Below are 14638 nucleotides of genomic sequence, written 5' to 3' on the forward strand. Positions count from 1 at the left end.
CTGGGGCCAGTGCCTCCCCGGGGGCAGGGAGCAGAGGGTGGGGGTGGGGTGGGGGGGAATAATGTGAAAGTTACCAGAAACATTATTTAGCAGCGGATTCCCTGCGTCCTTGTCAATTTCAGAGACAAAACAAGCAGCCCAGGCTAGTCTAGGCGGCGGCGCAGCGGCTGCGGCAGCGCGGCCCCAGCGGCGGCCCCGGCGGCGGCGGCGGCTCCTACGCAGCCGGTGCCCGCCCCGAGCCGCGGGAGCAGCGGCAGCAGCGGCGCAGCAGCGGCAGCGGCGGCAGCAGGAGAACCGGGGGAATCGCGCTGCTGGGGTAAAAGCTGGAGCGAGGCGAAAGCGTGTAACAATTGCACTCGCGCACACACACACACACACACACACCACTCACACGCACTCGCCGCCCGCCCGCTCGCACAGCGTTGAAACACGCGCGCCCAGACACGCACACACGCACGCACACACACTCGCACACACGCAGAGGCACGGGGGGGAAAAGAAGCCGATGAATAATTTTGCTGCTATTTTTTTAAATACTGGCCGCCATCATCAAGCAGCGAGCAGCAGCAGCAGCGTTGAAGGGAGAGGAGGCATCGGGACAGGCCCCTCTTAGGAGAGGATTTATATCTAGGTAAGTGTTGGAGATTTAAACCTACCCTTTGCGCCATCAGTCTGCGCTCCAATAAACTCCTGGATGTGTCGTATATTTAATATCCCAGTCCGGATAAGAAAGTGATCTAGGCTGAAGATTCCTTTTTTTTTTTTTTTTCCAAACCAAGGAGACTTCTCCCAGTTTTCCAATATGTTATTTTTAGGGGGGGGGGAAAAAAGCCCAGGCAAGACAACGAAGAGTTTTTTTTTTCCTGTGATATTTCTTCTTTTTCTCTTTTTTCCTCTTCTTCCTCCTCCTCCTGATCTTCCTCCTCCTCCTCCACCTCCTCCTCCTCCCCCCTCCCCTCCTCCTCTTCGGTCCTCCTTTCCCCCTCTTTCTCTTCTCTTCCCCTCAGTTGGAAAAAAAAAAAAGAAAAAGAAGAAAAAGAAGAAAAAAAAATTGTCAAGCCCCCGAACTGAAGGTTACGAGCGGCCCGTCAGCAGCCCACATGTAACCGAACTGTCGTGTTTCATGGCTTTTTGCCACTCCAGCTGTCAATCAAAGCCCGGAATGTCAAGGTAGTGAATGAATGATGGTTGATGATGATGAAGAGGAGGAATCTTTCAGACCCGTTTTTTTCTTCCAGTAAAACTCCGCGAGGGGTTTCTGCTTCTTGAATTTGTCCTCCCCCCCCCTTAGCTTTGCCCCCGCGGTATCTATAATATGATCCTCTCTCTTTAAAGTATCGTTCAAAGAAAGCGGGGGGGGGAAATCAAGAAAAAAAAATGAATAGTTTGCAAAAACTGGACTTCCTCCCCCCCTTTCCTGGTAGGTATTTTGTCTCTCCCTCTCTCTCTCGCTCGCTCGCTCGCTCTCACTCGCGCTCGCTCTCTCGCGCTCGCTCTCTCTCGCTCTCTTTCTCTCTCTGGGAGATGAGTGAGTGTCAGTAGGTGTTGGCAGGTTGGCTGCTGCCTGGCTTATAGAAGAGCCTCAGTTTGGCGGCGCGGGTCGGCGGCGGGAGAACGAAATGACGGAACCCGGAAGTCGTGGTGGCCATAGCCCGTCGTACGGCGGAGACACATCCCGGGAGTGGGGAGCGGGAGCGAGGAGGAGCGCGCCGCGCGGAGCTTCTGATATGCAGCGAGTGCGATCGGACGGCCCGGGTTGGGGGGGCGGGAGAGGCGGGAGGCGGGGGGCGGGAGGGGGAGGGGAGGCAGGAGCCCGGCCGACCCGAGCAAATCAGCGAGGCTGCTCCTCCGCGGGGGAAGGCGCGGGGGAAGGGGGGGGAGGAGGGAGGAAGAGGAGTATGTGTGTGTGTGCGTGCGTGTGCGCCTGTGTGTGTGTGTGCGCGCGCGCGCGCGCACGTGAGGAAAGAGGGAGGGAAAGAGAATGAGAATGAAGAGGACAGGGAGAGCGCAGAGAGGAAAACTGCAGAAAACCACAGGGAAAGTACGGTACAGCCTCAGATTTTTAATTTAAAAAAAAAAACTTGCTTCTAGTTCACTTCCCCATCACTCCCGGCTCCTGCCTAACGAGGTCGTGTCGGGGACGTTTGGCATGGCGCTCTTGCTTTTGTTCCTTTTAATTCCGCGGGCCCCCTACTCCTCTGCCAGCCGATTATCGCGCCCCGAAGGCTTTCTGCTAACACCCAGAGGCAGCAGGATCTGCAGACCGTACCAACGCCCGGCTAGAGTTTTGTTTTTGTTTTTGTTTTTTTAAGTGGTACTTTCTTCCCTGTGCAGATCCAGGACCCTTGTCAACATTCATTTTTTTCTAGGACAAGAAGAGACCAGCTTAACTCAGAGAGCACTCCCTTCAAGCTTTGCGGACAAGGGCCACCCTGGAGAGTCTTTGGGGCCCGCGGTGGAATCATGAGGGAGGAATGGGAGGGAGTCGTTTGGATGTTTGATGTTGTCTGATGTTGCCAAAGTGTGTGTGTGTGTGTGTACACGCGCGCGCGACTGGTGTGCGACTCCAAAGTGGATCTCACTTAGAGCTGGGAAGCATGGGGGGGGGGAGAGAGAATGCATAGCGAGAGAGAATGCTTAGCAAGGAGGTTTGGCCGGCACTCCCTGCCCAGCTTTGTTGTGGTCGCCGGGGGCGCAGAGGCCAGTCAGCGGTATCGCCGGCTAATGGCTGTGTTAGTTACACCGGGCAATTTTAGGGTATCAGGAAGATGGGGCCGACTCCGAATGAACTTTTCCAAAAAGGAAAAGGAGGAGAGTGGAGGGAAAGAAGGTAACTATCCCACATGGTTTGCGTAGAAAGTAGTTCTAGCCGATGTCTCGCCGAATCCCTGGCTGGAGCTGCACCCTGCCTCACCTCCGCGCCGCGGGTATCACGGCGGCCGCGCGTCAATCACTCCGAGCCGCGAGCTGGGGGCGGAGCTACGGTCTCCCGGCGCGCTCAGCTCTGCAGCCCCCGCCGCCCCCCGGCTCCCGGCAGCCCAGCAGCCGGGGCCTGCGCTCCGAGCGCGCCCTCTCCCCAACTCCTGGCTCTCGCCCTGGTTCATGGTCCCCGGCCCAGAGAATTGAAAACAGATTGTTCCTCAACAGCCGCCTCCTTCTCCAACTTTGAACCCATTCTGGAGAGTAGAAAGTAGCGAATCCTCTGCGCGTGGCTTTGACCCGACTTCCCGGGAGATTGGGGGGGGGGGCGCTCAAGGAGAATAAAATACTCTGTGTGTGTTTGTGAGGGAGAGAGGGAGAGAGAGAGAGAAGGGAGTTGTGGGGAGAGAGAATGAGAATAAGAGGGAGAAGGCGAGAAGGCGGATAGGCTTTTTTTTTTTTTTTTCCTTCTCCCTTTTCATCTCTGCTTCACTGTTAGCTTTCGGGCAACTCTCAACTGGGCTTAGATCGTAGCCTGCAGAGACTCCAAGCGGAGTCGGAGAAATTTGGCCCCGTTTTAATAGGGCTGGGGAATGAGCTCCGGAGGTCAATAAAGCCCTCCAAAAATGATGAATGATTGAGCACCTGTGATGATGATAGTGATTACCAGAGCAATTAAACAGTTTGATTAAATGAGCCATCATAACAATGATGTCTGCGGGAAATCGGCCCTTACATATAAAGAAAGATAGTGCGGAGGGGCTTGCAGAGGCGAGTGTAGCGCGACGTCAGGGAGAGGGGCCGCGGACCGCGCGGTATTTGCCGGGGTAGCCGGAGCAAGGACTGCCGGGCGCGCGGAGCTTCGGGGAGGAGAGTCTAGCCCAGGCTAGACTTTTCAGCCACTCTTAAGCCGGGCTTCAAGCCTGCAACAGCCGACTGGTATGAAACCTGCAGGTTGGGGGGGAGGGTCCTTCCCCCTCCACCTCCTCATTTTTTTTCCCCAGAAGAACTCCAAGATTAAAAGCATCCTTATTTGTTGCTGAGTTGTTCGTCGACGTATAAGAAAAGGTGAGTAAAAAAAGAAGATGCAAAAGAGAAGAAAAAGTTGACCTCCAGAATTTTATTATAGGAGGCAGTTGTTCGAATTCAGTTTAGCCGGGGCGGAAAGATGAGAGAGAAAAAAATCAAAGTGGTCTCGCTGCGGAGCATTTTCGACTTTGCCGAGGTCTTTATATTGGTGGATCCACGGTCCCCGTTCAGCGCCGCTAGCTGAGAAGTTTATACAGTTTTTCAGTTTTTAACTCCTCTAACTGTTCTTATTTTCAGTATTGCATATTTGTTGTCGCCAATAGGGTTACTGTTGTTTTAAATGCCCTGTACAGAAAGCGCCACTTTTCTTTTTAAAAAGGAACTCAGTTTCCTTGATAAATACTTCTTTTGTAAAAATCAACTTCGAACCGAACCTCTGCATCGCAGAGTTTAAACATTCAAAGTTGCTACCTTCTGCTTCTCCTGCTTCTCTTACCATCACTTTTTTTCATAATGATATTGTGAAGTGAGGTAGCATTTCCTACAGCCTTTATTTAGAAAAACTACACTAGGATTTTTTAAAAAAAGTTTCTTCCCTGGCAGTGCATCCGAGTAAAAACAATTCAGACCGACTGATGATTTCTGTATTTTCAAACAGTTGTTAAGCTAATGGGTTGATTACTCCGTGATAATCTTGAGCTTTACAAAAGAAAAAAGTTCGAACTCTATTGTCATGTGTTTTCATCCTTTGGGTGATGCAGAAGGCATTTTAACCCAAACTCCTTTCTTCCTTTCTTTCTTTCTTTCTCTCTCTAATATTCTGTAACTCCTTTTGCCTTTTATTGAGTACTTTAAAGCAAGTAACTGGGACAATCTGGTTACAGATGGGAAGGAGAGAGAAATAGAACATTTTGAGATACTGTTCAAGAAAAAAACCAACCAATCATTCTTAACTCCAAAGACCTTAGTTAAGAAGTGTGAGTGTGTTAAAAGTGAAGTCCTCCTGGAGGAAAATATGTGTCATTTAAAACTTCACCAGTTGCTTAAGGGGAGAACCCCGAATTTCATGCGACTAAAGAAATTTCACTTACCTAGTTGCACGTAATTTATGAAACCGTTAGTTTAAGATAGCATCGCAGTGCAGTGAATTGCACACAAGATCAAGTTGGAGGTGATTCATGATGTCAGTTCTTGGTCAATCTGATGAATTTAAAGGACTATTAGTTTTAATCACCAACTTGCTGATGTTTTATTAATAGAGCTGAAAAACATTTAAGAACTTCATGGTCTCTCCTAACCCCCAATTTTGCAGTCCCATGGAAGCTATTCAAAAACAGTGGGGTACGCAGGCTTTCTGCTTTCTAGTCCGATAGTACGTTGTTGCTGATGCTCAGTTCTCAGCCTCCGCACTCCCACCGGGGCTGCGAGGCTCATCTGCTCTCCCACATTTGGGGTAAAGGAAAAGTAGGTGGGGCAGGCCCAGGAGACAGGCGTGAGATGGGGGTCGCAGGAGGCGGCACACACCTCCGTCAACAGTCAGCTCCGTTTGCCCAGGCTGGAAATGGTTTTAACAGGCGGTAAAATTTCATCTTGCGGTGTCAAATTGGGGTCATTTTGGGGTTAGAGTTCTCAGTGTCCGAGAGGAGCTGTCCAGCTGCGTGGGGACTCATTAACTGCAAAAGATCTGTTTCAGTAAAAACAATTCAAAGACAATCAGAAGGCTAAAGACCTTCTACAAATCGCATTTTACAAGTGCCCCAGAACAAATATGGATGCTGAAATCTGTTTCTTCAGAATCCCAAATCGGCTACTTAGCTCTGGAGTGGGGGTGAGGGCACTGCATAAAAAAAGAGGTGAAAGGGAAGGGACCTGATCGGGGGGAGGCGAATGGGAGGGGGAATCGGGCCTTTCAAATTTAAGGGTCTGTTTTTAATCACCTCTTTCTTATTGGAGCATCCCCAAGACTTCTGAGAACTGCTTCTTTTCTATTTTTAATTTTTTTTTTTTGTCTCAACATGGAATGATATTATAGGTAACATTCAAAAATTTAAAAGAAGAATTGAATGCCTCTATACCTACTTAATTTAAAGGGCATTGGCTTTACGGAGAGTATTTAATTTGAAATGAACAGTTATGAACCGAGACTCTATTTTAGGTGAATTTGCCCACCTTCCTTTAGGAGCTTGTGTTTCTTTTCACCTTTTTTTTTTTTTTTTCTAGAAAGTAATAGGTCCTCAGCACAGATAACTCCAAATTCCTCAGAACTCTGAGGTCTGAAGTGTTAATCTGTGTATTAAAATTGCTGGGTTTAAATCCTTTTTGTCTTCTTACAGCTGTTAGAACAATTGACGCCTTGCTAGAGGAGCAAATAAATCCAACCGTAATCTTATTTGTAACTTTAGTTAATGTTTTGAATTGGAGTATTTTGGATTAAGCAGGTTTGGGGTTTTTTCCCCCCTCTATAAGGTTAATTTTTATTTGTGGAGGTTCTGTTGGCTGGTTTGGAAGAAAGATATTATTACTTTAATTCAAAAAATTCCTTTAGGTAAAAGGAAAGTGCAATTTTAAAATGACAAGCTAGAATTGAGATGCCTGGGGTTTTAGAATAAAACCAAACCAATATTTTAGAGTAAAATATTATTTGAAAGAAGTTTTCTGTCTTGCATTACTGACTTCAGCAAGTAAAAAGGATCAAAATATTTTATTCTTCCTTTCTCTCTGGACTCCACCTCTGTCACTAGGTCTTTTCTCTCTATCTGCTTCACTGTTATTTGCGTTCTGAATGCAACAGTGAATTTTTGTAGTCTAGCTCTCTTCTCCAAGCCTCCCAGAGTATAAATTGTTATTCAAGGAGTTGGATTGCGGTCCTGCAGAAACAGCCCTGAACCCAGTATCACTGGGACAAAGGCAGCGGGTCTCTCTTTCTGCTCCGACCTGCTGGCTGACAGTTGGAATTTTTAATATATATTTTATTTGGCATTTCCAATAACGTGTTTGCCTTTCCCTCCCCACCCCCTTGCAGCCATCTATTACTTTAAAAGCATCTCTTCTCTATAAACCTCAGCTCATCCTTGTGAAATGTTCTTGACCTTCCCAGCGATAAAACCAGAAGCTCTGAAAGTTGCTCTAGGAAGAATTCCACTTGCTTTCTTACCTGTTAACTTTGCTCACTCTCTTCCGAGTTGGGACGAAGGGAGGGATGGGGACCCCTTTTTGTTTGTTTTTGTTTCCTGGTCCTTTCCCCACTTAGGCTTTCTTCCATATGCCCCTCCCCCCAATTAATAACAATAAGGCACCCCGCAATTTATGTTCTTACATAAGATGGGGTGGAATGATTTTACTTTCTTTCCTTTTGCTCTTATTTCTTATTTCTCCCAATTTTAGCTGCTTCAATATCTCGCAGTAGGAAAGTTTTTCAATAAATAGCCCTCTAGCGCTATCTGGCGGGGCTCCAAGCGCGAGTGAGCTCTCTCTCGCTGTCTCTGGCTCCTTCCCGCGCTCTCTTCCATCCTCCCTTCTTTCCTCACATCTTCCTCTCTCCTTCTCTTGTCTCTTCCGCAATCTTGATCCTATCCCCCCTTTCTCTCTTTCCTCTCTTCCTGCTTCCCCCTTTCTAGCTCCCACCCCCATTTGCCGCGCAGACAGCTGGAAAGACCCGGTCAGCGGCTGACACCCTCAGAACCAAGTGATGCTCCGGCGGGGGAGCTCTCCTGGGACCCCCACCTTCACCCAGCATGGGTCACACACGTCCTTTGCCTTTGAGTCGCATCTTACTGTAGCTTAACACGTTGCTTAAGTCTCAGCCTCTCAGCCGTCGGTGGTTTGGAGGGGTTTAAACTGCATTTGTGAAGTTTGGAGGAAAGAAATCAGACACTGGAATCCCGTCTAGTGGAGCCCAGCTAAGTTTTAGGTCAGGAAGCCGAGTCCCAGTGCGAGTTTGAGGAAGGGTCGGGGCTTCGCAGGGGTGGGAACAGACCTTCGGGAGAGTGTTGGGCTGGGGGCGCCAGCTGCCCCCCTTCCCGCCGGCCGGATTCCTACAGCACAACGGACTGCCCCAGTTTAATATACTGGGCCTGTCCAGGATTTTTTTTTTTAAAATAAATTAGCTCTATCCTCCCTCTCCCACCACCACTACCACACCAGATTTGGAGAGGAGTGGAAAAGAAAAGTGGGAGTAGGAAAGCTCACTGGAAACCTCATGGGGCAAAGAAGAAAAAGACAGCAGAGACTGCGGGAACTCGCTTGAGGATGCAGTACTCATCAGCATATTTCCTCCTTTCTCGAAGAGATTTGTCTTCTTATTTGTGGCTTTTTTATAAAACAGTAGCCGGTAAACCTTCAGCAGTGTGTGGGGAGCCATCAGAGGATATAGGGACAGAAGGAGAGATTCAACTCCAACTGGGTGCTTTAGATTAAAATTCTCTCTCTCTCTCTCTCTCTCTCTTTCTGTCTGTCTCATACACACACACACACTCTCTCTCTCTCTCTTTCTGTCTGTCTCATACACACACACACACACACACACACACACACACACACACACACATTCCACACACACTCTGATCCTTAGAGAAATTTCCAGTCCTCCTTTGAGCAAATCTCTTCCTTCTACTCCTTGAAACAGAAGAAAGGGTATGGGCCTGGGGGACAGTTAGACTCACTCAACTTTATGATTGCGTTTTCTAAAATTTAGTTTTGACCTTGCAAAGTGAGGACCATACCTCCAATACAGACCCAGTCAGTGGATACTTGAAGTGAGGGGGCCTCAGTCTGCAGTGTCTGTGATCACACAAAGACCTCTTCCCAACTCAGAAATCCCCCCTCCCCACAATCTCAAAAATAGAAGGGAGGGTGGAGGATGACACAATCCTAGGTTCTCATCCTCAAGAATTGCCCCCTCCCACTCCCATACTGAAGGAAGAAAGCACAGTTCGGTGTAATTAATTGAGGGCGGTTATTAGGTCATCATTAGCCAAGGTGCAAATAATTGCAGCCCGTTTTTACTTAAAATTGACCAGCCTCAGAGTGATAGATCGATTTGGAGTATAAAAATGATGTATCAAAACATCAATGTCGATTATTTGAAATATTGTAGTCGAATTATTTTATTGCTTCATCGGTTAAGTGTCTGAAAGTGCAGTGTTCAAACATATACTTATGTTGTCAATACTGTCAGAACTGTCAGTTTTACTATACTGGATTTGTACTACATTTCGAATTTACTCATTTACATAAAATGCCCACCCTAGGATTCCCCCACCCCTACCCCGTCTCTCTCTCTCCTCCCATCTCTGGAAAATCCGTGTCAGTTTCTTCAAAGGATTCAGCAATCTTTGCCTCAGCCAAAGTGTGCAGTGCCTCTTTTACTCAATTTTCCACATCGGATTACATGGCTTTTTCACCATTTCTAACTTTCAAAGAGAGCCTTCCTCCTTTCTTTCCAACTCTGCCTACTCCAACCTTTTCTCTGAAGTAGTATTGTAGCACTTGGAAAGCTTCAGGTTTAAATAGCCACATCTCAGCTCCAAATAAACCATTTAGGTAGAAAACCAAAAAACCGGACTTCACTGTACCTCCTTGGCTTCACTCCTGTAAACCGGGCTTCGCTGGGCACACGATCTCACACGTGTTAGGGTCCGTCATCAAATTACCTGCAGGATTCAAATGTTACAGGGAAAATGAATTTGGAAATGTAAATACTTTTTCTTTCGTTTTACTTAAAAGCTGTGATAGGAGAAAAAGAAACAATATATATATAAATGATCGGCACGTTTTACCTTTAAAAGCTTTTGAACTCAATCGAAAGACACAAGTTGGAAGCAGAATTGACAGTTTTAATTCTACCCATTTTCACCTGGCACGTCAGATCAGAGGCATTCATTTATTTTATGGGTAGATGGGAAAGTCGGATAGAAAGCTTGAATCCACTGAAGTCTCTATCCTAAAAAAATCACAGAGAAATTACTGAAACGCAAACATTCCACCGCTCCACCCTCTCAGTCTAGACTAATTGAAATTTATAAATTCACATTCTGCCTAATTTTATGCTTTTTATTTTGTTTTCTAGGATTCCCTCCAAGACTGATAGGAAAGACAGGGCCACTTCTGGACTATCTGTGAGGATGTGTTTCTTTCTGTAACACTGAAGCACTTTTTATAAGCCTTTTAATGTATTTAAATAAATCTATTTGGACATTAAGAGAAGCCATACATACAAAGATAGTTTGGCTTTATGCCGGCAATCCCAACATTAGAAAAAAAAAATTCACAATCCAATGAGAAGCTTTTCCATACCCAACCTTGGTCCAAAAAAAAAAAAAGAAAAAGAAAAAGGAAAGCAAAAGAAAGTTTTCTGCGTGCATCTGCATGTCTTCGTGTGCACGATTATAAACATCCCCCAGTCCTTGTTTGCCTGTTACCTCCCTCCTGCCATACACTCGAAGGCAGAGGCATCGAGGGATGGCCCCCAGAGATCTGTGTTTACTCAGGTTTTTAAAAAAAATCTCTCCACCATGTATGACAAGTGTTACTTCAAGAAATTCATCAGTCTTCTATAGATACTTCCAGTTTTACTGTAATGATCTGCAGAAGAGAACTGCCATCACTTTCTCACATCCCAAGGTGTTGTAGGAACTCACAGAAAGGGGAGAGTGGCTGAAACGCTTAATTACAGTGGTGGAGCGGGGGCACGAGGTGGGACCGAGGGAGGGAGAGTGAGGAAGGTCTTTACCTGGCCAGTACCTGTAGAAAGCTGTGAATCCTCACGGCGAATATTTGGGAAAGGTAGGGTTGCCTTTTTTTTTTTGTAATGCCTTTGGGGAGAAGTGATACACTTGTGTAACAATTAGCTCAGACAATAAAAATAATTGGAAAATCAGTTGGAATTTCTGAGTTTTTAATTACGTTTAATTTTGTGCTAAGCCGTAAAATTACGAATGCCCCTCAACCACTCTCCTCTTGTAAAGCGTTTAACAACAATTATTCCTTAATCAGTCTGAATGTGAGTCACAAATGATGCTTTTCCACATCAAAGGGACGTCCTTCGACGTTACCTTTTAGTCATAAGAGGATTAATTCCTATAATTAGAGGGATAAATATGTGCATAAATACATCTCTCACTCCTCTCCTTAAAAAAAGAAAAGAAAAAAGAAAAAAAGAACAACACTTTCACTCTGAGACATGGCCGGCTCTGGTAGGGTAAGGGTTTTTAATTGTCCGCTTCGGCCCTACACCCCTTTGCTGGCGGGCGAATCGAACCGAGGAGACGCGGGTGCGAAGCACAGACCCCCCAGAGGGACACACACGCGCACACACGTGTACACAGAAACGCACACACGGGTCTGGCAGGAGGTCCAGTGCTCGGGGTCCCAAGGCCCCAGCCAATTCCAGTGCGATCCTCGCAAGACAATAACCCACCCCCACCCTTGGCCCTGGCCGCGCTGCGAGAGAGTTCTCTTCCTGTGGTCCACTTAGCCTGGAAAGCGGGGTCCCTGCCCTACGCCGAAGCTCCAGGTTGACTCTTGCAGGCTACAAATAAAAATTGAGCATGACCTTTTAAAGCTCCTGTGTGAATATCTCATTTACCTAATGACTTTATGTCACCTAGGAAGAAGGTCAATTTCCTCTTAACCTTTCCCCCGTTGCTGCAGTAAGCATTCTTCCCTAATCAATGGTGGCTAGAATAATCAATTCCCATTTTATGATCGCTGACAAACTCAGTCTCTGCGCGGGGTGTGAGCGCGGCGGGGCTCGCTCAGGCCGGGACAGAGGTCTCGCTGGGTACGCCCAGCTCCGCCCGGCGCCGAGGGAGGCAACTCGCTCTTCCGTCGAGTTCGGAGACCTTGGCAAACTTCCCTCCCCCAACCGCCGGCGTGACTTCTGAGTTGTCACTAATCCGAACCTGATATTCACCAGAGCTCCTTCGGTCACCGACAACGCTCCCTGCTGCTGCTGGGCCTCCCACCCGCCCCTCCTCGGCGTGTTTTCATTTCAAAGTCTGAAGGCAGGGATTGCCCGGACCCAAAGGGGGTGGAGAGAGAGAGAGAGAGAGAGAGAAAGAGAGACAGAGAGAGAGAGACAGAGAGAGAGGGAGGAGAGAGGGGAGAGAGAGAGAGAGAGAGAGAGTGAGTTTTAGTTTCATTTACATTTTAAAAATTATTTTTGCCTTCTTCGGCGTGGATCTCTCAGCTCTTTCACTCTGTCTCAGCCCCGCTTACTTTGCATAAACAAAGCAACAACAGAAGCTCAGAGTGGGTGGATTCGTGTGGAAATGAAGTCAACTGGCAGAGTTCTCTCTTTCTCTTTTCCTATCTCCTTTCCTTTTCCCCCTCCCTCTCCCATCTTACCTTCCCGTCTCGTATCTTCCTCCTCCTCTACCTCCCCCCACAATACTCAGTTATCCTAAAAGATAGGTTTATTAGATGCCACTTTACCTCTATTTTTAGTTCCCAAGTCTGGGGAAATTACCAGGAAAATTACGAAGTCAGAGCTAATTTGAAAGTGAATTTGGGGTAGGTTCAACATTCTTGATCTTTGCAGGGCCTAAATATGAGCCCCTCTCACCTCACAATTTCTCATAAAGTAGATGTTGGCTTTTACCCACACAAGGCTTGAAGAGACCTCTCTGTTAAAAACACTGGTTCACCTCTGGTCACTGAAGTTTCTTTCCCCTTATTCTGCCCTAACCCCATTTTCACTTACTACCAAGACATGATGAAGCTGCTGCAGACTATCAAGTAATCAAAAAGCCTGCTTAGGTAGTGTTCAATGACAGGCAAGAAAATAACTTTTCTTGGAAAAGATGTCCTATACCCAGATGTTTTTCAGATTTATGATTAACCAGCTAGTTAAAACTGATCCCCAAACTGAACCTTTCCTCCTGAGAGTGTTCTCTCAGGTCACACTGATGGTCTTTGAAGAGGTAATTTAAATGCCCCTTTTTATTTATTTATTTATTTATTTATTTATTTATTTATTTATTTATTTATTTATTGTTTTGCGGTACGCGGGCCTCTCACTGTTGTGGCCTCTCCCGTTGCGGAGCACAGGCTCCGGATGCACAGGCTCAGCGGCCATGGCTCACGGGCCCAGCCGCTCCACGGCATGTGGGATCTTCCCTGGCCAGGGCACAGCCCGAGTCCCCTGCATTGGCAGGCAGACTCTCAACCACTGTGCCACCAGGGAAGCCCAAAATGCCCCTTTTAAAAAAAATTTATGCACCTCATTACTCATGGGCAGACATTCTGTTACAATTGAGAAGTATGTCAAACAATCAAAACAAAAATGTAGGTATTCTACCTTAGAAGGTACAATAAATGATAAATAGCTTACTCTGGTGTAAAAAACAAAAAAGGCATTTGAGTTCAAGGTGAGGCATATCTGGGTCAAAACACTCACTGTTCACCCACAACAGCTTCCTCAGGTCCTGTTAGGAACACAGATGGCAGACAAGGCCACCTCTCCAGCTTGCCAGAAACTCGAGCTTCATTTCATTCTTGCCTTGGGTCTGAAGGCTCTAGCGTTGCGACCTCTGAGAGGCAGTGAGAACAGCACAGGTGCAGGACCTGACCTGGGATGGGGCCAGGCTAAGCCCCCAGTATTGCTACTTCCCTTCTTCCTTCATACCAGGAAGTACATTTGCAGCTCTAGTTGAATTAGATTCTGGATTTAAGTGGCCGTTGAGGGCTGGTCCAGCCATGAGTCACAGTTTATAACTTGCCTGGCTTTTAGAAGATTTGTTTCATGTTCCCAACAACTGACTTACACACTTTGCGGCTACAACTTGTTCAGTCCAGGAAGCACTTGTGCCGGAAGAGTTCCCCATTGCTAGGAGACCTGAGTGGGACTTTTATCTCAATTTGACAAAGGAGCAGACAGATGGGGGATGGGCCCCTTGACCTCAGATAATTACTACAGTCTTCCCTCTTAAGCAAATTTAATTCTCACACAAGGAGTAATTAACAACCTCTGACTACTCACTCACTCTATGAGAATTTCCTTTCCTTTTCTTATCTAAAGGGCCCTCACAGGGATGTTGAATAATATGTTTAATATTAGTTTTTAGTTTCACTTCAATTAAACATCTTGCATTTTGCTCACTTTGTCCACAGTCAATGGAACACATTCAGCATAGTCTTGGGCTATGTTCTCATGCTGGCAGGTGAACCAGTCATCAGTTTACTTCCCTCTCCACTCCCCCTACTACACACTAGATTGCTCACTGGACAAAGAAAATTCTTTAATTGTGCTTAATTTAGATAGCATGTCTGAAGAGATTTTTTTTAATAACAAAAATGTTATTCTCTCCCTTTGACTTTCTAACAACTTTGTCGTTACCAGTGTCTCATTCAGGGGTAGAGGTCAAAATTACATGTCAGGATATAAACTGTAAGTATAGGAACAGGAAGAAGGACCACACAGACTACTAGCTTTTCAAAGGTGACTGAGGTTTCTGCAAGGCTCATGTCCTAAATGGAAAGACATCTCTTTCAAACATCTCTAAGGGAGAGGGTTGAATTAGATCACTTCTGAGGCTGTTTCTAATCCTGGAAGGACAAAAAGGAACTCCCTAGCTGAGGAGCAGTCAGAAGCCTAGGCTCCGGAGTCTCACAGGAAGGAGCTGAATCCTGGTTCTGTCCTGAGCTAACTGTGTAATCTCAAGAAACTTAACCTCTTTGAACCTCGGTAGTC

At 46.7% G+C, this 14638-nt stretch overlaps 1 protein-coding gene and 2 long non-coding RNA genes across 9 annotated transcripts in view; 1 reads left to right on the top strand and 2 right to left on the bottom strand.

Moving 5' to 3' along the window:
- Window positions 1–1018, bottom strand: part of MEIS2 (Meis homeobox 2) — a 200754-nt gene extending 199736 nt beyond the window's left edge. For 4 of the 7 annotated variants that reach the window (XM_067742421.1, XM_067742415.1, XM_067742429.1 and 1 more), the window contains exon 1: window positions 657–1018. In XM_067742421.1, coding sequence (XP_067598522.1) covers window positions 657–668 — 12 coding nt within the window. In that variant the 5' untranslated portion in view covers window positions 669–1018. Of the gene's footprint in view, window positions 1–74; window positions 361–656 lie in introns of those variants that run through there. The other 3 variants (XM_067742417.1, XM_067742433.1, XM_067742428.1) reach the window with 1 other exon arrangement.
- Window positions 323–10825, top strand: LOC137227088 (uncharacterized). The gene is made up of 4 exons (XR_010944691.1): window positions 323–637; window positions 1008–1170; window positions 3924–3987; window positions 10016–10825. It is a non-coding gene; the product is annotated as an uncharacterized lncRNA (long non-coding RNA).
- On the bottom strand, window positions 4057–13570 carry LOC137227097 (uncharacterized). The gene is made up of 5 exons (XR_010944695.1): window positions 13346–13570; window positions 11850–11945; window positions 9726–9889; window positions 9522–9599; window positions 4057–5632 (listed from the first exon to the last, which is right to left on the bottom strand). It is a non-coding gene; the product is annotated as an uncharacterized lncRNA (long non-coding RNA).
- Between the last annotated feature and the right edge of the window lie 1068 nt (window positions 13571–14638).

Source organism: Pseudorca crassidens, chromosome 1 (assembly GCF_039906515.1).
Source record: "Pseudorca crassidens isolate mPseCra1 chromosome 1, mPseCra1.hap1, whole genome shotgun sequence".
Classification (NCBI taxonomy): domain Eukaryota; kingdom Metazoa; phylum Chordata; class Mammalia; order Artiodactyla; family Delphinidae; genus Pseudorca; species Pseudorca crassidens.